The sequence below is a fragment of the Fonsecaea erecta genome, assembly GCF_001651985.1.
Source record: "Fonsecaea erecta strain CBS 125763 chromosome Unknown Scaff4, whole genome shotgun sequence".
Classification (NCBI taxonomy): domain Eukaryota; kingdom Fungi; phylum Ascomycota; class Eurotiomycetes; order Chaetothyriales; family Herpotrichiellaceae; genus Fonsecaea; species Fonsecaea erecta.
Window position 1 is genome coordinate 2,425,660 of NW_017387247.1, and position 21,818 is coordinate 2,447,477.

The 21,818-nt window shown below is 52.8% G+C and overlaps 7 protein-coding genes across 7 annotated transcripts; 3 read left to right on the top strand and 4 right to left on the bottom strand.

The window, feature by feature from the left end:
- Positions 1 to 167: 167 nt before the first annotated feature.
- On the top strand, positions 168 to 2,083 carry AYL99_05638 (hypothetical protein; the record flags this gene model as incomplete). Its single annotated transcript, XM_018837150.1, has 5 exons — positions 168 to 217; positions 293 to 342; positions 422 to 738; positions 793 to 1,428; positions 1,517 to 2,083. The coding sequence occupies 5 exons, from the start codon at positions 168 to 170 to the stop codon at positions 2,081 to 2,083; spliced, it is 1,620 nt and encodes a 539-aa protein (XP_018694003.1).
- Positions 2,084 to 4,081: 1,998 nt separating this feature from the next.
- AYL99_05639 (hypothetical protein) lies at positions 4,082 to 6,664 on the top strand (the record flags this gene model as incomplete). Its single annotated transcript, XM_018837151.1, has 1 exon — positions 4,082 to 6,664. The coding sequence occupies one exon, from the start codon at positions 4,082 to 4,084 to the stop codon at positions 6,662 to 6,664; it is 2,583 nt and encodes an 860-aa protein (XP_018694004.1).
- A 3,517-nt stretch (positions 6,665 to 10,181) lies between these two features.
- On the bottom strand, positions 10,182 to 13,244 carry AYL99_05640 (hypothetical protein; the record flags this gene model as incomplete). The annotated part of the gene is made up of 1 exon (XM_018837152.1): positions 10,182 to 13,244. One exon carries the CDS (start codon positions 13,242 to 13,244, stop codon positions 10,182 to 10,184), a length of 3,063 nt encoding a protein of 1,020 aa, XP_018694005.1.
- A 493-nt stretch (positions 13,245 to 13,737) lies between these two features.
- Positions 13,738 to 14,583, bottom strand: AYL99_05641 (hypothetical protein; the record flags this gene model as incomplete). Its single annotated transcript, XM_018837153.1, has 2 exons — positions 13,738 to 14,244; positions 14,299 to 14,583. 2 exons carry the CDS (start codon positions 14,581 to 14,583, stop codon positions 13,738 to 13,740), a joined length of 792 nt encoding a protein of 263 aa, XP_018694006.1.
- Positions 14,584 to 14,988: 405 nt separating this feature from the next.
- On the top strand, positions 14,989 to 17,049 carry AYL99_05642 (hypothetical protein; the record flags this gene model as incomplete). The annotated part of the gene is made up of 1 exon (XM_018837154.1): positions 14,989 to 17,049. The coding sequence occupies one exon, from the start codon at positions 14,989 to 14,991 to the stop codon at positions 17,047 to 17,049; it is 2,061 nt and encodes a 686-aa protein (XP_018694007.1).
- Positions 17,050 to 17,106: 57 nt separating this feature from the next.
- AYL99_05643 (hypothetical protein) lies at positions 17,107 to 21,132 on the bottom strand (the record flags this gene model as incomplete). Its single annotated transcript, XM_018837155.1, has 1 exon — positions 17,107 to 21,132. The coding sequence occupies one exon, from the start codon at positions 21,130 to 21,132 to the stop codon at positions 17,107 to 17,109; it is 4,026 nt and encodes a 1,341-aa protein (XP_018694008.1).
- Positions 21,133 to 21,492: 360 nt separating this feature from the next.
- Positions 21,493 to 21,807, bottom strand: AYL99_05644 (hypothetical protein; the record flags this gene model as incomplete). Its single annotated transcript, XM_018837156.1, has 3 exons — positions 21,493 to 21,515; positions 21,568 to 21,600; positions 21,654 to 21,807. 3 exons carry the CDS (start codon positions 21,805 to 21,807, stop codon positions 21,493 to 21,495), a joined length of 210 nt encoding a protein of 69 aa, XP_018694009.1.
- Between the last annotated feature and the right edge of the window lie 11 nt (positions 21,808 to 21,818).

Genomic DNA, 21,818 nt, shown 5'->3' on the forward strand with positions numbered 1-21,818 from the left:
AGTCGATTGATTCCTGTCCCCCCTGCCACATGGCCTTCGCTTCCTCTTGTTCAACCACGTTCCTCTCCCAAGTTCATCCTTGAAGTTCCCGTGGTCAAGGCCCCAGATCATCTCAATTTCTCCCATACTCTCCCCAAACGTCACAGCGTCCACAGGTACTGCCCATCATGACGGGGGATCACGAACACGGCCACCATCCCGCCCATTTAAAGCACAGGTGAGTCACAAACCGTCCCGGTTGTGGTCTCGTGGTTAATTGGCACGCATACTGACATGACTGTGTCTTGTATAGCCACGCCCACGAAGAGGCGATTCCTGGAACCGTCAATCTGCAAGCCCAAGGTACGCCGCCCTAGCCAAAGTGGCTTGAAAGCTTTACGAAAAAGTTAATATCCACGATACACTGACACTTCGTATTCAGAGGGCGACGATACCGGCTACGGACAAGCTCTGTTCCCTGTGCCAGCAGACGACCCTAACGACCCGCTACAATGGGGCAACTTCAAGAAGACCATGATTTTGTGCATCTGTGCGGCGTACTCTTTTCTGGGAAACTCGTCATTGCTCGGTCCTTCGGTGTACATTGGCATCTATGCGGAATCCTTCGGGATTGACCCCGGCACGGCTTCAAACCTGATTTCATATCCCAACCTGGCCTATGGCTTTGGCTCCTTACTTCTGGTTCCCGCCTATCTCAAATTCGGCCGACGACCTGTGATGCTGGTTTCCATCATCTTTGTAAGTCCGCTCATCTTCGTGACCGAATATCCTTAGCTAACTCGGACTGAACAGTTTGCTGTGGGCCTGATCGGCTGCTCCCAATGCAACTCGTACGGCACTTTGATGGCGTGCCGCATCATCCACGCCTTTGGCTCTGGAGTATGCGAAGCTCTGCCCGTGCAACTAGTCAATGACATCTTCTTCTTGCACGAGCGTGGTCAACGGCTGGGCTACTACACCGTCTGCCTCTGTTTGGGCGCCACCGGACCTCTGTATGCCGGCTACATGCTTGCAGGCGGCTACTCGTGGCGGCTGTTCTTCTACGTCGAGTTCGCCTTTGCGTGCGCCCTGTTCATCCTGGCCTTCTTCTTCGTCGAGGAGACCTGGTACAAGCGCGAGGAGATGAAGCGGATTCTCGGGGCCGCCGTGGAATCATCCCCCACCGAGAAAGGCGTCGAGGCCGACCTGCACGAGGTCGCAAGCCCTGTGCCGGTCCGGAAGTCGTTCGTGTCCACCCTCAAGCCGTGGGGCGTGTACGATCGCGATGTCTCGTTTTTCATGACCGCCGCCCGCTCTTTCACCTACTACGCCGTGCCGTCTGTGTTCTGGGTGGTCTCGACTTATGGTATCTACATCGGTCTGGGAGCTCTGGCATTCAACTACACCTTCCCTGCCAAGATTGTTGCTCCTCCTTACAACTGGAGTCAGGTAAGCTAATGCCAAACCCACCCCCCTCCTCTTGTACGATGTTGCAGAGAAGAAAACAGAACTGACTGATGATCTGGGTGAACAACAGACCAATTCAGGCTTGATCGCCGTGGGCAATGCCATCGGATACATCCTAGCCATCCCATTCACGACGTCGTCGGACCGGCTGGCGGCGTACCTGACCAAGAAGAACAACGGGATCCGCGAGGCCGAGATGCGTTTGGGCGTGCTGCTGCCGGCGATGTTGGTCGGCCCTGCGGGGCTGATTGTGTACGGGTACACGGCGCAGGAGAACCTGCACTGGATCGGGTACTTCGCGGGCGTGGCCATGTGCAACTGGTCGGCTTACTTCTACTTCACGTTCTCGCTGGCGTACGCGGTCGACAGCTACACGGTGAATCTGTCGGAGATGCTGATCGCCATGAACCTGGGCAAGCAGGCCATCTCGTTCGGCTTCGGCTTCAAGATCCTCGACTGGATCCTGGACAGCGGCTACGTCACCATCATCGCGGGCGTCTTCTGCGGCGTCCTCATGGCCAACGACCTCATGCTGCTCGTCTTCATGTTCTTCGGCAAGCGCATCCGCATCGCCACCAGCAAGACCTGGCTGGCCCGCATGCACCGCAAGACCCATGTCGTGGGGGAATCTCATTAAAGTCATAAAACAACCAACAGCAACGAAGCTTATGTATGTTTGTATGTATTGAACGGGGGCAGTATGGGAAGGAGACTGTTCCATCCATCCTCCGTCATCATAAAAGCTATTGCCACCGTGAAGCTATGCGGCGCAAGGCTCTCTGTGTTCACATTCTTCAGCCAACCAGCCAAGTTTCCCTGCCCTCCACCGTCTTGATATATATATTCACATGTCTTCCATACAAGGCATCTTTGTCGAACCTTGCCGGGCAATGCTTCCTCTTCTGCCGGGTATAGCGACGGAAACCCCCAAGACGATCCCAGTGAGCGTGTTTGGTCTGTTTCTTCCACTTTCATGTGAGGCTCTGGCAGCGAAGATAGTGACAATGGGACATGTCTCTTTCCACCTTTGACCCTCTGCCACTGTTCACAAACTTGTTTTCCTGTCTTGTCTCCTTACTGGAAGTCTCGGCTGCGGCGCAGAGCAGAACATCTACGACACCTGTACCAACACCACCGACGGCATGGTTGGAGGGAGTGGTGTTGTGAGACGCCTTGGCAATTGTGGAGCCACAGTCGCGTTTTGTGCCAAATCCTGTCAAGTGAGAAGATTCAGACTGTCATCGAAACGCATGGGAAACCATGACTACTGGGCCACTCGAGAGATCCGCCGTTGTCTTGAACGAGGAGTGCGAGCATGGTGAGGCAGAGACAGAGAGATCTTGCGCCTACCACGGTACACGAGTAATGGCTGAACAAACAGGGGAAAGGGCCGTCGATCTCGGGTGCAGTCGCCTCAGGCAAAAGAATGCTGCCGCCATCATCATGACATTCATGAATGGATGCGGTGCTTTCAATTATCCAGAACGGAATCGCAGTGCCTAAGGTCTGAGGCCCGGAAATAACCCATCGTTGGCCTCGTTAGTAACTCAGATCCCCGTCCTTTAATATTAACTTGGCGAGTCCCAAAGGGGAGCAAGCTTTCGTCTCCTTCTGGTCCGGGCGACGGAGATTCTTCTGAGGCCGACAGATCCACCGACTCACTGGGGTTGTGGAGGGAGAGAGTGGAGGGGGCGCCCGGACTAACCATGTGGACGGTAGAAACTTGGTTGTTTGGGGCTGGGGGAGGTTGGGGCAGCTGACCTCGTGCCCTCCCTTCTCTCTCTCATGTCCCGAGTTCTTGTCGATGGGCGCAATATGGACATACTGAGCACTGTGGTCTGGGATGAATGAGTGATTAAATGATGGAGCGAGGCACCGAGAGGGAATGAGCACGGAAGAACTGCACTGCTGCCCTCGGTCCATAGATTCTCCGGGTCCGGACAACTGCGCTTGGGAACCCCAGAAAAATCCCTGAATCCTTCAATCCTAGGATCCACGGGCCCTTGAACCACCATCCACCCACTCACCATCTTCTTCTTCCTTTTCTTTATTCCCAATTCGCTGGCATCATCTTCATTCACTGGAGCCTCTCCTCCACTTTTCCCTCTGTCGGAGCCACACGAGTCTATCTCGTCCATCTCGTTTTCCCCCTCCCTCCCCCGGTTCTCCCTCTGACGGTGGCCAAAACGAGGACCCCCCCGAGCTCGACGGGCGAAACATCCAGATCTCCAGGGCCTGCCTACTTTGACTAGTCTTCTGCTCGCCCATTACACAGTCTCAACCTCATTACCTTCCCTCCACCGCTCCCACATCCTTTTCCCAATTCAACACATCTCCCACATCGTCGCACAGGTCCCTCCACATATGCTCAAGTCATGGTCTTGCGACAGTGCACCGTATGTGGCCGCCGTTTCACAAAGACTGAACACTTCAAGCGCCATGAGCGCTCTCGTACGTCAAATTCGGCCTACCCCGCGCTAGCCTATCACTCATGCATTGGCAGACACGCGGGAACGTCCCTATCCATGTACTATCTGTGACAAGGCCTTCTCTCGCAGGTTCGTGCTTCCGTCGGGCTTCTATTCGTGGTTGGAGCTGGTGTTAAGCGTAATCCAGCGATGTCTTGTTCCGGCACATGAAATGCCATGCCCAAAAGAACGACAAATCGACTCCTGCCAATGCCTCCTCGCGACGGAACACCATCTCAGAGGGAGTCCCACCTCAGCCTTCCCAGGATGATTTCAACATCAACTCTCCTGGCGCTCTTGCCAACGGACCCCATACAGGCATCCCTTTGATGCAGATTCTCTCTCCCACTAACTATCTATCTCAGACCGGGAATGATCAATCTCAACCTGCCAGACAGTCTTCGATAGATGTGTCTAATCCTTTTCTCGATGTCTCGTCGAATCCCAGCAATGCTCTTTCCATGCAGCTCCCGGGGTCGGCATGGACGATGCCGTCCCCCATCACCACCCTGAACAACAAGACCTCCAGCGTCTCACATGGTGTGAAACAGTCTCCATCGCAGAACAGTGGCGAAGTATCGACCTTCGAAACTTCGGCCACTAGCCCTCATAACCATGGACAGACTCCCAGATCCGAGATTGCGCCCAACCAATTTTCGGACAGCCATATCGAGTGGCTGCCTCAGACGGACAATGCCAGCACCAGCAATTTTCACGATCCTTTTCAGATGTGGTTGTTTCCTTCCCTAGGTGATTTGGATCAATCTCCGGACTTCTTGCAAACCTACGGCATCCCGGACCCGCAGCAGCCATACCAAGACTCTAAAGACCTGGTGAATGGCAGGGCCTACGACCCTGCGGACAGGACCAAGAATATCGCCAAGGTCCCTCGAGAACGCTTCTCCAGAGTGCAGCGATGTTGGAATCCACGTCCAGGCCGCGTCTACAGGATTATGCCAGTTCTCTGGAGAGAAGTGGCTATATCGCCAATGGACAATCTGTTCTCGGAGTCGCCTGTGGCAGATGATTTCCGGACTGCGTCGAACTGGGGTCTCGATACTGATTGCAGAGTTCGTTTGAGGGACACATTCCGCACTCCCGCTCCGTCAACATACCACTCGCCTAAATTACAAGCAGTCGTCGATCCAGCTCTCTCAGCACAACAGCCAGCGAACGAAGAATTTCCACCCGCTGAGATCCTCGACATCGCGTTAGGCCTTTTCTTCCGCCGATTTCACCCCACTGTCCCATTTATCCATGTTGCGACGTTTTCCGTTCGAAATACTCCTGCACCTATGCTATTCGCCATATGTCTTATTGGTTTGAGCATTCTGGGCACCACCGGCGCCACCAGGTTTGTGTCGAAAATGTTTCCCAGCTTTTTACAGCGCGTTTGTAACGATTTATCGGCCTGTGCAGGCTGTTCCGCAACTCCGACGCAACAAATGGTTCTATTTGCAACAGGTCTGCTGACGCTGAACTTATCTGTTATCACCGGTGATAAAGATTGTTTTAATCAGAGTCAGATGCTTTATGTCAGTCTGTTGGCTATGGTCCAGCAGAATGGGCTGTTTGCGGCCGGCGATGGGCAGTCTCTCGATGCGCTCCTGTCCGAAATGTCCGAGTCTGACGATCGTTGGAAAGCGTGGAGCCGGATAGAGTCGGCGAAGCGTCTGATCCTCGGACTGCTCCTTTGCGATTCGTGGTTCTCAAACTTGTTGTCAAAGGCACCGATCGTGAGGTCGGAGTCCGTATGCGTCGTGGCCCCTTGCGATGAAGCCCTCTTCCAAGCGAAATCCGCGACCCAATGGCAATCGCTGCTCCGCAGCGGCAAGAGCCAGAGCGCTCCGACATTCAGGATTGAGGACCTGCACAAGCACGATATGGCGCCAATTGGGAAGTTAGGGTACCTAGGCCGGTCATCACTGCTCGCATTACTTCAAATTCAAGTTTTGGAAGCCTATCAACGGCTCATGCCTCCGGATCAATTAACCATTGGGTCATACATACCATGGCACGTCTATGCCGGCGATGCGCGTGCTAGTACACTTGTACCAGCGCTGCTCGCCGCTACTCACACCGCAGGCCCGCTTTCGAAAGTCGACGATACGAATTGCATTGTCCTCTGGCACAGTCTGTGCGTCATGCTCTTGTCAGATTTCCGCATGTTTGAGTTGGCAGCCGGTCGGCATGGAGCTGCCCCTGCAACTGGTGCATTGGAGAACATTTCTCAATGGAGCCAAACGCAAGCGGCGCGCAGGGCATGCGTACACGCGGCGCAGAACTTCAAACTCATGTCGGAGCGCCGAGTCAGCGACAATGTGACAATCCACAGCGTGACAGCACTCTTCGCCTCTGCACTCGTACTGGGTTTGTACCTCTTCATGGTCAACCCGAGCTCGGGTCGGCAGGGCACGGCGCCCGTCGAGCTTATGGACGCAGATCCCGACTGGGCCGAGTTGGGTGACATAGGTTTCAAAGACGAAAGCCTGGACCCGACAGCGGCCGAACGAAATCTCACCACGAACCGCGAGGACGAGCACTTCAGTTTAGTGTATCAATTCGTCAAATATGGTGGCGCCTTGTCTTTGGGCGGGGTGGCACACAGTGGTGGATACGAGGGCGCCAGGCGAGTGTTGTTAGACTTTGCAAACCTGATGGACGGGATCAGTGGGAGGAGGCTGAGGACATTTACACAGGTGCTGCATATCATGAGTGATGATTTGATGAACGTGGATCCAGCATTGTAACCATTTGACAAGGCTGAGATATGCAAATAGGGGAAACAGACGCGGTATGTACCGGGCATCTTCTCTACCGAATGATAGGACGTCCGAATGTGGACAAGGCCCGACCTCTACGCGAAGTGATGGGACCTCTCAGCGCGTGTTGAGATTGGAAAACTCTTGGATGATACCCTCAAGAGAAAAATGTGCATGTATATTCTTCTTTATGCCTCTTTCTCCACCTCGCTTACAACCACCATACACCCCCTTTATCCCCCTTATCCGCTCCTCGTCCCGATCAAGTCCTGTCAGACGATCCACCCTACCGCCGTTATATACTTGTGCTCTTCTGCTTCGCCTGATCGACAAGACATGTACTTCATTCAATACGACTACGGGGTACTCGCACAGCAGCTGTCGACATATGTCCGCTGCAAGAGATCCATGAGGACGTTTGCAGGCCAACCTACAGGTATGCGTCCGGGACGTACAAACATAAAAACATACAAGTATATGTACAATTGCCACAGTATAAAAAGATAAAAGTGAGTACGTACTAGCTAGTACATGCGCTACACAGTACTCCGTACGTATCTCGCATATTACTCCACGAGTTCTTGCTTTACAAGTGGACAATCAATCTCTTATCACGTCTACCGAGGTGCCGAGGCAAGCACGTGTGCGTCATATGTTTGCGTCTTGGCTGCTGTTTGTTGTAGTTGTAGTTGTAGGTGTTGTAGTTGAGGGCACGGAGTGAATGTCGGAGAATGGGAGTCATCGACGTCTGGCACCTATATAAAAAAGAAAGAAAGGGAAGGGTGGTTTGTATTATGCACGCCGGGTCCGAATTCAGGAGCTCGTTCTTCCGAGAACAAGCAAGTAGGACAGACCAAGAAAAATACCTCCCCGGTGTATTGTTCTATTCTATCGAATCTAGACCCTTCTGTTGCCGTCTAACAGTCTAAGGTTCTATGGTGTGTAGATCCTCTCTCTCTGTCTCTCTGTCTCTCTCTCTCTCTCTAAGTGGTTGTGTTTGTTGCCGAAAGGGAAGGAAACAAAAAACACAAACACTCATATGGTCGAAATCCTTCCCGGACGACATGTAACTCGTATGTATGTATGCATGGTCGTCAATAAACTCCGTTCTAATGTTGATGTTGATGCACATTCCCCTCAAGCAGGCAGGCAGGCTGGCTAGCAGAGAAGCAGGCAAGACAGGCAAACCCGGAAAACAAAAAACTCCGTGTTATGCGAATCTCGTTTGTCCCTCTTTTTTTTTTTGTTTGGTTGAGATGTAGGTCAATCGGTTAGTCGGTGGTGATCATCATCGTCATCGTCGTCGTCGTCTTCACTTCCCGCCGAGTTTCTTGAGCTGTTCATTGATCCCCTTCAATTCGCCGAGTCGGCCCTCCTCGCCCTGGTGCAAAATGTGCAGGTGCTCCTGCTTCAGGCGGCGGAATTCCTCGTCTAGCCGCTCGTGCCACGGGTACAGGACGAAGACCTGGAAGCCCAACGCCGACGTGGCGATGACGAAATTCGTCAGGGAAACGCCGCGTGTGAATATCATGGTTGGACGTGGATGCGGGGAGTTGCGACCACAGGCAGGACCTTCAATCTCGTTTTCTGGGGGAGAAGGAGTAACGGGGCAAGTAGGAGGAGGAGAAGTAGTAGAGGAGGAGGGGGAGTGTTTTGCTATGTATACTGTTCGTAGCGGTTTTGGTTAGAAATGCTGGTGGACACATCTTTTGAAGGTGGGTGAGTGAGCTGGTGGCTGTAACTACTTACTCGGATCCCACGATGCTTCAGGAGATTTTATTTGGTAAAATGGTAAATCAAGCGTCAAAAGTCTTGCGAGCGAGACACAGGTGACATACACTCAGACGGACAGACAGACGGGCAGACAGAAAAGCGACTGAAATACTAGAGAACTCTGCTTTGAATGATTGACGATGTTCTCTCTTTTCCCCCTCGAGGTCTGCTGGATCTCTCAGGTGCTGAGGTTAAGGACAGTAACGCAAGTTGAAACAAAGGTGAGGAAAGAAAAGAAAAGAAAGGAAAACGAAATTGGGCGAGAAGAGTAGAAGAAGAAGAAGAAGGTCTCGTTCTCGGTTTCTGCTTCGGGTAGTCACGAGACGAGATGCCTGCCCAGCCTGACGCTAGATATCGATCGGAAGAGGGGGCGGCGGCGGCAAGAAGAGCAGGGGAGAGAAAAAAAAAGAGTCAAAACCCATCCTTACGATCGAAACCTACGAGTCAGATCTTTCCTTTCTTTTCCTACCTCGTTCTGCCCTTGATTCGTTGCCGGTGGCCAGCGTTATCGGATTGATGAAGGTCAGAAGTGAGATGCGGCTCTTTCCGCATGCGGTTTAGCGCCGCCGCGCCATGTGGATGTCCGGCCGAGCGAATTCTGCAGCCTTGCTCCGATCTTCGGCCGTGGTTCGGAGTCAACACGGAGCCTGCTGAACCAAACGACGACACAGCCCGTCGGCGATGTGTAGGTCGGTACCCAACATGTACCTCGACACTATCAGACAGCGCTCCGCGGAACAATGGAGATACCCACCACCACCGCTGCCACCCAAGAAGAAGGTTCGCGCCCTGTGTCGAACAATCTTGCGGGAAATGAGGTCCGCCGAGTGAGGACCACGTCAACGAGGGAGATCGGGATATTACTTACGCAGTACTAAGGACACAGTACCTCGTACGGAATACATACATACATAGATATTTGTTGAACGTGACACCTTGAAGCGTGGTGCACTACGAACAGATGATCCAACATAACATGATACCAACTGTCTGGAATACTTCTGCAGGCTTCTAGCCCTGGCCTATTCAATGACTAAGCCTTGGGCGTCAACGATCTCGCAAGTACTATTCCTTGCTACCTACCCATAATAGGATATCCGAGTGGCGAAAGGGGCAGTTCATCGCTGCGCCTCGCGAGAGGCACATCGTAAGAGGCACTCAATATGGCGACATCCGCCCCCCCAAATTACACAATGTTATACATACAATATACGAGGTAATGAGGGCACCATTCCGGTGGCTGAGGCGAACACACCGAGGGAGCGAATGGTGAGCGGGGCACTGACTATCTGTCTGGCCCCCCCTCTCACATGCTGTTTCGGCTGAAGACCAAGTACCGAGTGTACCGAGTGTCGTTTCAATCCTTCCTTCCCACGGAGAACGGGCGGGAGATTTCACATGGTAATAATCCCAAGCGCGAATTACGGCAGACGAACGGGCTCCATATTCTCTCCACTGGCGTCTCAGCCTCGCGGAACCTCCGAGGCGTCTTCGTCAAAAGGACATGTGTGTGCTCTCGTGAAAGTGTCATGAATGCGGTGTGGCCTTTAACAGACCCTTTTCGGATTGGGGACCAGTGAATACATTGGGGATGGACGGGGAATTCAAGACGAAGATTACTGTCGTGAATACTGTCATTGTGGCTCGTGGCATTCGTCAACCCCGTCGCGGCTACAGGGACTCGCTCTGGCAGTCTATGGATATGTACTCGGTACCGGCCGTCGGGTCATCGTCATAGGTCAAAGTCATCATTCCAACCCAGCTTATCGTAAATATCACCTTCTTCGACATCCTCCACGCGAACATCCTTTTGCTCCACGGTCCCTCGTCCAGGCGTCTTCGCCGACCCATCAGCACCCTGCGACCATGGGAAGCTGTCGTCCATCATCCCGCGTCCCTTTCCGCCCATCACTCGATCCATCATGCGTCCGGCCTGCTCAGGAATTTCGGGTGCGTCGCGGAAGACGTGGTCCAGTGGCACATCAGACCTTTTCACCGGCGTAAACAGAACTGGCCGCCGGGATCGAGTCATGTGTAAGTTTTGCGCCCCGTCGGTCTCCTCATAACGAGCAGCCTGTCCCGGAGAATCGGAGGGCAGATCAGGGTCAGACAAAGGCACGCCTCCTCCACCTAGGGTTGTTCGTTTAGATGCTGGGGTCGCTGCGATTGTGAATTGGTCGACCGCCTGAGCCGGAGGGGGCCAAACTACAGGCAAGTTCAAGGGATTTGAGGTTCTCTTCTCAGCCCCGCGTGATGGCGTCTCATGGATAGCTGCGAGGACTGCTCGCTTGGTGGCTGACGATCGAGTCGTGCTGTTCGAACTCGGTATGAGAGGATGCAAAGGCCGAGATTTGATCGTCGACGAAGGAATTACCGCCCCAACATCTTGGTCCTGAATCTTCAGTTTGGGCGGTTGCGGCAAATCTGGCTCCTGCAAGGCCTCCCTGATCCTCCGTGCCCGTGGCGTGGCAGATATCTGGACTGCCGGTTTTCTCTCCTTCTCCTTACTCTTCCTGTCTTCAACTTCGTCCATGAAGAGGCCCGCCACGGTCCTGCGGTCAGGCTTCTTAAGCGCATCAATCGCGGCCTCCAATTCCCTCTTCTGCTGCGCGAGCCTATCGAGTTTACGCCGTTTCTGCTCATGCGTTTTCTGATCCGCAGCAAGATCGATTTCGCGATTGCTGAAAGATACCGATTTTGACAAGTTACCCCCACGAGAAACGGGCCTTTCCGAAGGCTCGCGCTTCAGAGTTGGGATTATATGGTTGTGCGTCACAGAGGCTGTCACGGAGGAGCCACGGGAGAAGGTAGTTGGTGGAGAAGTGTGGCGATGGAGTTGATGGTCTTCACTGAGAACTCTTTCGAGAGTACGTTTGGCAAGCGGCCGGGCCGATTTGGATTTCGTGAGGGATGATATTGAGGACGATCTATGCAGGGTCACTGCAGGTGCTGGAGGAGGTTGTTTGGAGCGTTTGGGCGACACTTCGGGTCCGCCGAGCTTACGGCATATTGATTTGATCTGCTCAGGAAGTTTGGCAGAGTAGAACGGGAGGAGGACGTCTTTGCAGAAATCTTTGAGGGCGTCATTAGGCTTCGAAGAGGTACTGCCGCTGCCATTGTTCTGGCTTCTGTCGGCTGTGGCATTGAGGTCGTCCAGGCTGACAGTGTGCCAGATGCACAGACGATCGACGATGGTATCTATCTCACTCGACCAGTTGCGCCTCTTCTTCTCCTTTGGTGGCTCTTGCGGAGTCGTGGCCAAAATCTCATGGACGTCGTCCTCGACCGATTCGACTTTGACGTCTGGATCTGTTACTGACGCCGGCTTCGCAGTCTCAGAGAGCCGTGACCCTGCAATCTTCAGCAACATGACCTCGAGAATGAGAAGCATTTGCATTTCACTTTCCCGCATACGCAAGTCTGCGAATTCTTTCCGCATCTCCTCGGCCTGGCTGGTCGCTGTAAGGCTGGTCGTCGTCTTCAAATCCCTACCACGCCACCACTTCACAATAAACTCCTCTTCATTGGGCCACAGACAATCCTTGCCCAGCTTCGCTTTCTTCTTCCGAGACCTTTTCTTCTTCTCGAAAACATCCTGTCCGACGGCACCTTCTCCTCCCTGCTCGACTACCATTGATGGCAATTCTTTGATGATCTTTGCCAGACTCTCCTTGTATTTAAGATCAATTTTCTTTGTAGGCAGTATACCTTGCTCATAAAACTCAGACAGGTCGGATATTGCCCTTGCAGGATCTTCACCGGTCCGCACGTGTGCTCGCGCTCGACTCAGTGGTCCTTTGACGTAGAATGCTAGCGACGTTTTGGAAGTATAGAGATGCTCAAAGTATTGTGTGCGGAGGCGCTCGGGTCCTATGGGGTTTTCCAATATAGGAGGAGGTGCGGGTGCCGGGACGAGAGCCTCATGCAGCGGAATAGTGTCGCTGAATGGGATTCCCAAGCCGGTTCCTGAGTAGGTGGTGGCGGGTATGGGTACTTCCAATATAGTTGAGGGTGAAAGAGCTGGTGGTTGCATAACGGCATCCGGAATGGAGATCTGAGTCATGTCCTGACCAGCGAGATCACCCAGAGCAGTAGTAGTCGACTGCTGAAGGAGATTAGGAGACCCTGATGGAGTGATAGACCCGTTGATGGAGGCATGATCCTTCGCTTTCAGGATTGACATCCTGGCCAACGCACCGCGTCGGTTTGTTGGTTTCTTGGGACTCTTCGGGGTGGGCAATGCTGTCAGACTCGAGAGGGATCCTGAACGTGTATGGCCAGTGCGGGGACCGCCTTCTCCCTCTCCCCGTAATAAATCCTCAACTTTGACCTCAGCTATTTTTCCAATTGCAGCATCATGGCACCATGATTCCAGAACCCAACTGTGCAAGGTACATGCAACATAAATATCCTGGCCGATCCGCTCAACAGCATGAAGGCGGCCGTCGGGGATTTGACGAACGAGCAGAATACGCTGTTCCCATTCTTCGACAGAAAGAATGGTTGCTTCAAAGATCGTACGGCAAGTACCCGAGGAGGTGTCGAGCCATGCCAGTGGTAGGCATGCTCGAGCCACAAGCGTTACCGGCGCAAAATTGAGCGGCGCATGCCTCGGGAAGAGTAACTTCGCCGCAAAGATATCTGATTCGGAGCCATTGTTGCCAGGCTCAATATCACTGCTTTTCCTCTTCCTGTTGTGAATGAGGTGGGAGGATTCGGACGCGACGTTCAGACTGCTACCGCCGGCGGGAACGGGTATTGGTCGCTGAAGATCCGGAAGGGATGGTGATTGCATATCGTGCCATTACGAATGTAAGGATAATTGTCAACGTCCAACTAACTGGTCGTGAAGAAAAGTCGCCTCAGGGTTGGAACGGGAACGCGGCGAGAAATGGAGACGCTGACGTCACGCGTCGAAGATGAGGCTGGAACGCAGCCTTGTCAGTGCAGCCTCGTCCATGCAGCCTCGTGGCCTTCTATCTACCGAGTTACTGTGCATGCCTCCTATGAGCATGGATAACAGCGAAAGTGGTTCAGCAATTGCACGTAGCCTAAGCTGTGTGTTCGTTTCCTCTCTACGGTTGATATTCAGTTGTCAAGAGGGTGGAAACCATACAGTAATTCTATCGCTACCCACGACCGAACGGAATCCGCCTCAGCTTGATCGCTTGGTTGATGCTTCTCAAACTGAGAAGCACAATACTCCATATGACGTCTGTACATTCCATTGTCATAGGGCCATGGAATTCATAACCCGCAATAACGCCATAATGCTGCAAAAGCATTCTTCATCCGAGAACAACCGCTAGAACCACAATCAACAAAACCACTGCCAAAATGACTAACAGGCAGCACGCCTTGTTTCTGGCCGATTTCTGGTACCGGCTTGCGCTTCGGAGTTCCGTGTCGGCTCCCCGAGTGTCGGTCAGCGTATTCTCGACGTTGATATCAATGGCATCGATCATGTCGCCTTGGTCTCGAACAAGATGGGCGACATCCCGGAACAGTTCGTTTAATTCGCCTACTGATTGTTCGATCTGTCGGATCTCTCCTTCTCGTTCAATGATCAAATTCTCCTGAAAGTCGACCTCGCTTTGTTCTGCAAGCCGAGGTTCCTCGAGCAGCTGGTGTTGTTGACCACCCTCTCCCGACGGCGACTGGCCTGAATGGGCTTCTTCAAGCGCAGCTTTCGATGCCCGTTCTCTCTCTATTGCTCTTCTTTGGACCACCTGGAATTCGGAAAGGGCGGACGCAAACTCTCGTGAGAGTTTCTGATTCGTGTACCGTTGGGCAGGCTAATCATGGAATTAGGGGTCTTTCTGGTATTTGTGTGAAGGAGGTTCACTCACATTTAGATCTGTCCATGTTTGCGCCCTCTTGACGCCATCTCCCACCTCTTTGAATCCCTCTCTGGTCTCCTCCAGCAGATCATGTATCCTCTCTCGGCCTCTCTCGGTGTCCTTTTTGGAGAGTTGATTGGAAAGCCGCGAAATGTTCGAGGTCAATTCGAAGAGTCGGGTCGAGAGCGACTCGGTGAACCTTTGAAACTCTGGATCATCCCTGTATTGCGGATCATCCTGTCTTCGGGTGGTGGTCGGTTGCGACTCAAGTGACGACAGTCTATCGAACGACATGGCGTTCCTGGCGGGCGATATGTCCCTGGGTGTAGTCGCACTATGTGCGGGGCTCAGTCAAAGATATGTCGATTACAACTAAGGCTGAATGGACTGATCAGTGTGAAAGAATGGTGGAAGCCTGCAGTGCGGGAAGGAAGACGCAGTAGTAGCAAGTAGCACTGGAAATGCGGCACTTGCGACACCAGCCTCCTCCGCATCACGTGGACTGGCGTCATTCCCCGACCAACACGTTGCCCACTGCACAATTTTGTTTACATGTTCAAAAGTTCCATCTGCGCTGTCGCTCCATCTTCTTCATCGACCTTAGTTCAAAACCTGCGATCTCGTCCTGGGCAGCGCTCGCTGGTCGAAGACTGCTTTGCCATATCATGATACCATTCTCCTAGTGTCTTGCCAACAACCATGGCGAGTCCCGCTGCAGCCTCCTTATACCCTCCCCCTCGACCCTACCGACGATTTCTGACCTCTGCTCTCCATAAACGATTTGTGCACGCTGCATTGATCACTCTCCTCATCGCCCTTGACAATGCTTTTTGGCTCGGTTCAAAGAAGAAAGACATATTCTGGTCATGGTTTCCTTTCGGACCTGCGGGAATCAAGGCGTTGCTTTTTTTCATGTCCAGCCTGTTCATCTTCATCCTGCAGATAGCCACCCTCAATATCGGCAGACAGACGACAACTTCTCCTTTTGCGACATTGAGAACCAACTTTTTCAGCGCATCAGCAGTGCAGACATTGTTCTGGTACTTGGTCTCGGGATGGTGGTTCACTGAAGCCTATATTTGGTCCTCTCCACACCTTGGCTGGATCACAAGGGGGAACTACAACACCCCCGACGTTCTGAACGAGAAACCCATTTTCTTCCGATTTTACGCCTTACTTCTTGCGATCACATATGCAGGAGTTCATCTCTATCGCGGAAATTCAACACTCCTCATCCCCGTCTCAAAACTCCCCAGCAAGACGCACCCTGACACCCAAGCGCAAGACACCCACCCAATCAAGCCGATTCACACGCAACTGCAACGTAAGATGCTTCCTGTGCTCACGGAGACTATTGTCATACCAGGAGTCATGATTGTTGTGGCCCCATTTATTTACGGCATCTTCCTACGAAACATCTTCTGGCGACTACATCTTGCGATGGCAAAACCGTTCTTCAACTTGTCGAGAGCAAACGCCCGACCGGTAGGGTATCCTCCTCTAAGGCCCGACTATCTTTTCCTATCCTTCGGTGCCGGGTTTCTTCTCATTCTGACATGGGAGTTGACTTCTCTTCTCTTCGTGATTTACCTCAACCAACAACCCACAAAGTCGGGATTGCCGCTATCCGCTTCTAGCAAAGATCCAAACGGAACACTTCTTAACGGGTTAAAAGCCAAACGAGATGTCGTGAGAACCTTTGCCTTTTGGGAGCTTGCTATCATTGCCCACAAACACAAGGAACGAAGAAAGGCCATTTTTGAAGATATCGAACGACCCACTGGGCCGATGTGGAGCCAAATGGTACAGGCTGGGTTGAAAATCTTGCAAGACGTGCAGACTCGCATTGTTGGACCTCCAGCGGTAGCACCACAGCCCAGCGCTGCCGACCAAGTCAAATCTCTGCCACGCATCGTTCCCGAAGTACCGACCCAATCCATCTTTCAAGCAAGCCCGCAACCAGGCGTGGGAGAAAGATTGCTGGCAAATTCCTTTCGACAAATTGGCAGTAGTAAACAGCCCTGGCGCCCACCCATCGAGCAGACGGCAAAATCAGTCGAGACAAAATTGCTCGAATACGCAAAACCGCCAGGTACAAATCAAACCCCGGCCAAGAGCCTTGCAGATCAATGGATGACTGCTTTAAAGCAGAGTCGTATCGGCTGGTTCTTCACCCCCACCAACGCCGCGAAAATCAACGCCATGGTACTAGGAGCTCCCTATGGGAACGCAGCATTGATCGTTGATGTAATTGAGTCGATATCCAAAATGCAGGTTGCCAGTCTCACCGAAGATACCTACGGCAAAGCCACTCCAACAGTGCCCGACACTGTGAGAACATTTACCAAAACCCTAAACATAATCGAAGACTATGTATCAGAACACAAGCCAGACGTCACAGGTGAAATTGAAGAAGTTGAAATCATCATCACCAGATTAAGGGCCGGGCTGAAGGAGCTGCTGTCAGCCTTTCAGGTATATTTAATCGATCAAGGTTTGGGTATTGCCGACCTCAACCAGGCCAAAAAGGCAGTGCAAGCACCAGATCCCGAGGAAGTGCAAGAAAAGCCTAAGCCCGGTGGCCTTGAACACCAAACGCAGAGGCGGCTATTCCAGAAAGACACGCAAAAGGGTGGCGCAAAAGACAGGCAGCGGATATCAGAGGATAAGATTCACAGACTAGAGCCTTCGGGATGGTCAGGATCCAATCCTCAGGGGGCCCGTTTGTTTCAGAGAAGAGAAATGGAACAGGTCAGATAGCATCAGACAATTCAGTTGTTTAGATAAGGACTTTCTTTCATCCACGAGTGCCCTAATTCATGAAGCCATAGTTTCGCTGGAGATCCAACCCTTCACCTCGGGCGCCTCTCTTTTCCTCTGGCTTTCCTGCAGGCTATCCCAGAACACGCCCTCTGCTCCAGGAGGTCTTCCTTGGCCATCTTTATCATATGTATTCTCTCCAGCCTGCTCAACTTTCTCATCCTGCTTTGCCACCTCCCAGACGTCCTCTCTGGCTCTTCCGCAGGCCTGGCTGATCTCCGTCATGTTTTCGTCAACCTGTCTGGCTTGCTCCCGCATCCCCCGTCTCAGGAGCCCTGCGAGGAGACGACCGACTTCTTCATGCAGGCCGTTGACGCGGTCGATCAGTCGCCCCACACTGGCGACGAGGTATTCCTCCTCGTACACCGAGCCCTTTTTGCCGCGGGCGCGCTTGCGTTCTTCGCGGCGTTTCGTTTTGGACGTCTTCCTGGACACGTTGGAGGCCACCGTGCCGCCGAACTTGCTTGCGTTGCTGCCGTAGCGGGTGAACAGGCTCTGGCCGCCCAGCGTGCTGGCGTCTGTGGGCGCGAGGGAGATGTTGTCCGGGATATCTCCTGCGACACCGTCCGCGGCTGTGGTGGGATCACCCCCGAAGAAAGCCAGTGGATCTTCCTCCTTTTTCTTGCGGAGCTCGACGATACGGGGGACTTGTGCGTTCAACTGTGCGCGACAGTCTGCGAGGAGCTCGAGGATCTCGCCGACTTTCTCACCTAGCCCTGCGTCTATGATCTGGTGGATCTCTGAAACGGGGTGGTTGCCGTGGGCGAGGACGCGCATGGCTTCGGCGAAATAAGAACTCCGGCACAGAAGTCTTGCGGCCTCTGGAATATTGGAGAGGTAGTCAATGTGAATCGTCGCGGCTGCCCGATAGTCGCGGTTTTCATCCGTCAACGTCTGCGCCAGACTCTGAGCGAGCGACGTGAGTTGCGTCGCGGCCAAAGGAACGAGTGTTGCGCAGGTCAGTGCTTCTCGCCACTTGTGTGCCAGTGCGTACAGCTTGTATGCGGTGTCGTAATCGCCCAGTGATTCGTACAGCGTCGCAGCTTGCGCGTGGTGAGATTTTTGGGTAGTAAGATATTCGGCGTACGTGCGGGTGATTTCGGTCAGATGCACTTGATCGTACTTGTACAGCTCCATCGCCGTGGTGTACAAGGAATGTCTGACAGTGTAGGACGCGACTTGCTCGTGCTCTCCCATCGCATGGAGCGAGACCAATGCTTTGCTGTATTTCTTGAGGTGGTCGTCAATCGCATACTTCCGCCTCAGCTCGGGCATTTCCTGCAGAGATTGCAGATATGGCATGTATTCTCTTGGGTCTCTCGAGATATCATTCTGCGCCACGAGGAGTGTCAACTCAAGATCGTAGAGGGACAGGGCGGCGTCGAACAGAAGGGACGGATTGGGCGTGAGAAAGAACAGATGGGAGATTGCAACGTCGGCATCTTCTTTGGACGTCTGGAGGAGCGTGGACACCAGCGTCAAGGCAGAGAACAAGTCCGGAGGCCGCTTGCAAACGTGGGCCGTTATAATAGTTTGCAAGTAGGACGAAGGCCTTGAAGTCAGGTTGGAGAGGAAAGAGTCCGCAATCTTATTGATTTTGCTGCCTGGAGCAACGTTGGCCGGTTTTATATTGGAGGCGGAGGGTACTTCTGGCTCAGATTGGGACTGCAATGTCGTGTCGCGATAGAGCGTCTGCGTGACGTCCTCGTCCCTTAGCTTCGAGAGAAATCCGTCCACGCGGCTGGGTCTTCTAAGTTGATCGATGAATTTGGGCACATTGGACAGAAAGGTCGCCGGATCATAATCATGTAAGATGTTCATATCGACCTGGTGGGTCTGACAAGCCAGAAAAGCAGTGAGGTAGTCCTGCTGCTTCAGATGCTTGCGTATTCCAGAGAGAACCAGGAGACGCGGGTAGATCGTCTCAAGGTTTCCCCGGGGCATTTGGAGAACCACAGCGTATATGGAGGGGATAACCGTCACGATACGGGCGCCTCTTTCAACGTTTCTGCATCGTTCGTCGATCTCGGGCGTGTCGTTGGGGACTTGCATTGCCGAAGGATGGGTGAGATGGACGAATTTGAGGAGATGTGAGGATGTGGTGAAGATTAGGTGTGTCGAGGTCAACATGTAGGAGGTTACTTCGCGAGCGAGAAGCATGTAGTCGACGTACAGGTTTCCCTTGAGCGATAGAGAGACTTTATGGTATTCCGGGACGTGGCCGTTGGTCTCACCATTCTCCTGAAGAGACCCGGTAGGGCGAAGCGTAAAGACGGAGCTGTTGGGCTGACTACCGTTTAATTTGACGGGCTCGAGGCCCGTCGACCGAGGGCAGTCTGAGAGCTGAACTGTGGCATTCTCAGTCGGATCGGTGGCAAATATAGAATCGAAAAACACGTCTGTTATCAGGCTTTCAGAATGTTCAGGCGCAGGGACCTGTTCCCAAGACATGCTCGGACTCTGGTTCCAAATCAACTTCCAGCAAGACGCTGCTCTCCTTGACTGCATTGGTGCAATGAGAAATACCTCGTCGTTACATAAGGACACCTGAGTATAGTGGAGAGGCTCTGGTGCTGTCTGGAGAGTCGGATGTCTGTGGGAACGCCGCTCTAGTATTGTTGTAAATACCAAGTCGCCTTTACCGTTATTGCGAGTTTTCCATTCACATAACTCCAACGTTTCTGTCGTAAGGACTGCAATCCTTTGGCCATCCTGACCGACGGCGCAGTCAATGATATTGTAGTCGAAAACAGCCTCACAGAAGGCCATTGGTGGTGGCACACCGGCCTGTTTGAAAGGAGTGAGTTTCAGTGTCCTGCCATCGATGACTCCGACAATGCCATAGTCTTGCGGGGGGACTATGCTACCCGCTGATACTGCGGAAAGGAACGTGAGGTCCAAGAGCTTTTCGGTATCACCAAGGGACAGCCTCAGCGGTGTTTCGGGATGCCACCTCAGTGGCCATCTGGAGCCAGATGAATGGAGAAGAACCTCTTGTTTCAGATAGTAGTGATAATTGCCCATCGTCCAAAACTGAACCCTGTCCTTAAAAGCGACAGCCAGAACGGTCGAGTCTGTGTTCCATGAAAGGGAAATGCTAGACGCCCACTCATCCATTTCTTCTTTGGTCGTTCTAAGATCGAATTGACCATGACGGAGACCGTTTCGCTCAAAGAACACGACCTCCAGCTTATTCTCAGACCGCTTGACACTGGCAATGAGATTGCCCGAGGGCTTCCAGCTTAATGCGGACTCCATACCGTCGACCGGCTCACTAGCGCTGTCGAGGACAGCCTCACGCGTGAAGACTCGGATTACTCGGCGTTGACCACGCACCACGCTGCTGACGGCAAGGTATTGCCCGTCGCCTCGCCAACTGACCATCACTTTGTGGTCCTCAAACGGGCTCAGCTTGCCCTCATCGACGTTGTCCGGTACTGTAGGATCTCGCATAGCTTTTGCGCGTCGGCCTTGGAATTGAGTTTCCTTGTGACCCCAGCCAACCGACACATGTTTGGAAGCCTTGAGGTCTTCTGGAGATAGAGTACCTTCATTGAGCGGTTCGAAAGTCCTGCTCATCAGGACGAGTGTGTCCGCACGGGTGACAATGGCCAGTAATTCTTCATCTGGAGCCCAAGCAGCAGCACAGATTCCGACGTCGACGGTGCCGACAATTTCAATCTTTTCTTGTTCTGGGCTTGGATCCTCCCGCACAACCACAACATCTCCGCCAGCCAGGACAAGACAAGATGTTGCGATGTCTGGGAAATATTGGAGTAACAGGATCTCGTCACATTCGAGATGTGGAAGTGGACATGGTGAATCCCATGAAGTGATGGTCACGAACTCGCCATGACGAGACGTGGTTCCGATCTTTCTTCTGAGTTCGATAACAGGCTGTGTGGGAGTTGGGCCGAATGCACAAATTATAGCATTTGTCGAAGTGTCCCATGCTGTGGCTGTTAGAGGCAAACCGTCCGGTAGGCGGGTCTCACGATATGCGACTGTCTTCAGATTTCGCATGGTGACATTCAGGGAGTCAGCACTACATCGCACTGCCTAATCGTGGACACAAAAGTTGAAGGTCCGTATGAAAACAGATGTTTGGAGAAATAAAATTTACTAGAACCTTACGCGCTTTCTGATTGGACAGCCTTCCGGTGCTCCATGGGCGTGATGGACAAAGGCAAACAGACAGCATATGACACAAAAGACATGTTCGGAATGAGGAATGAGAGAGGACGAAGACGCATAGACATCCATGATGACCGATATGATTTTATTTCTGGCTCTGTACAAATTCCAGTTGCGAGGGCGCCATTCCCGCACCAGTTCCTCACGCGATTTGACGTGCCATGGCAAATTCCACACTCTCCGGATCTCTCAAGCCTTGTATGTGTGCCAGACTGTTTATGTGTCAGTATATCTCTTGGAAAAGATCCTCTGCCTGTCGCTTACCGGCCATGCCGAACGGGATAGCGAATCCAGTGACTGTACTCTCCATTTAGTCTCGTCCACCATCAAGTCGAGAGGAATGTCCTTACACATGAAACCCCAGTATCGTAGCCAAAAGAATCTCGTCTTTGTGTTGAAAGGCAAGTTGGTGTAAGGACCTTCAGGGTAGTGATAAGGGCTGAAATTGTCTGCTCGACGGACAGTGGAGGAGAAGCCGCGGCGGGCGAGGAGTTGGGTTGCCATTCTGGCGCGGA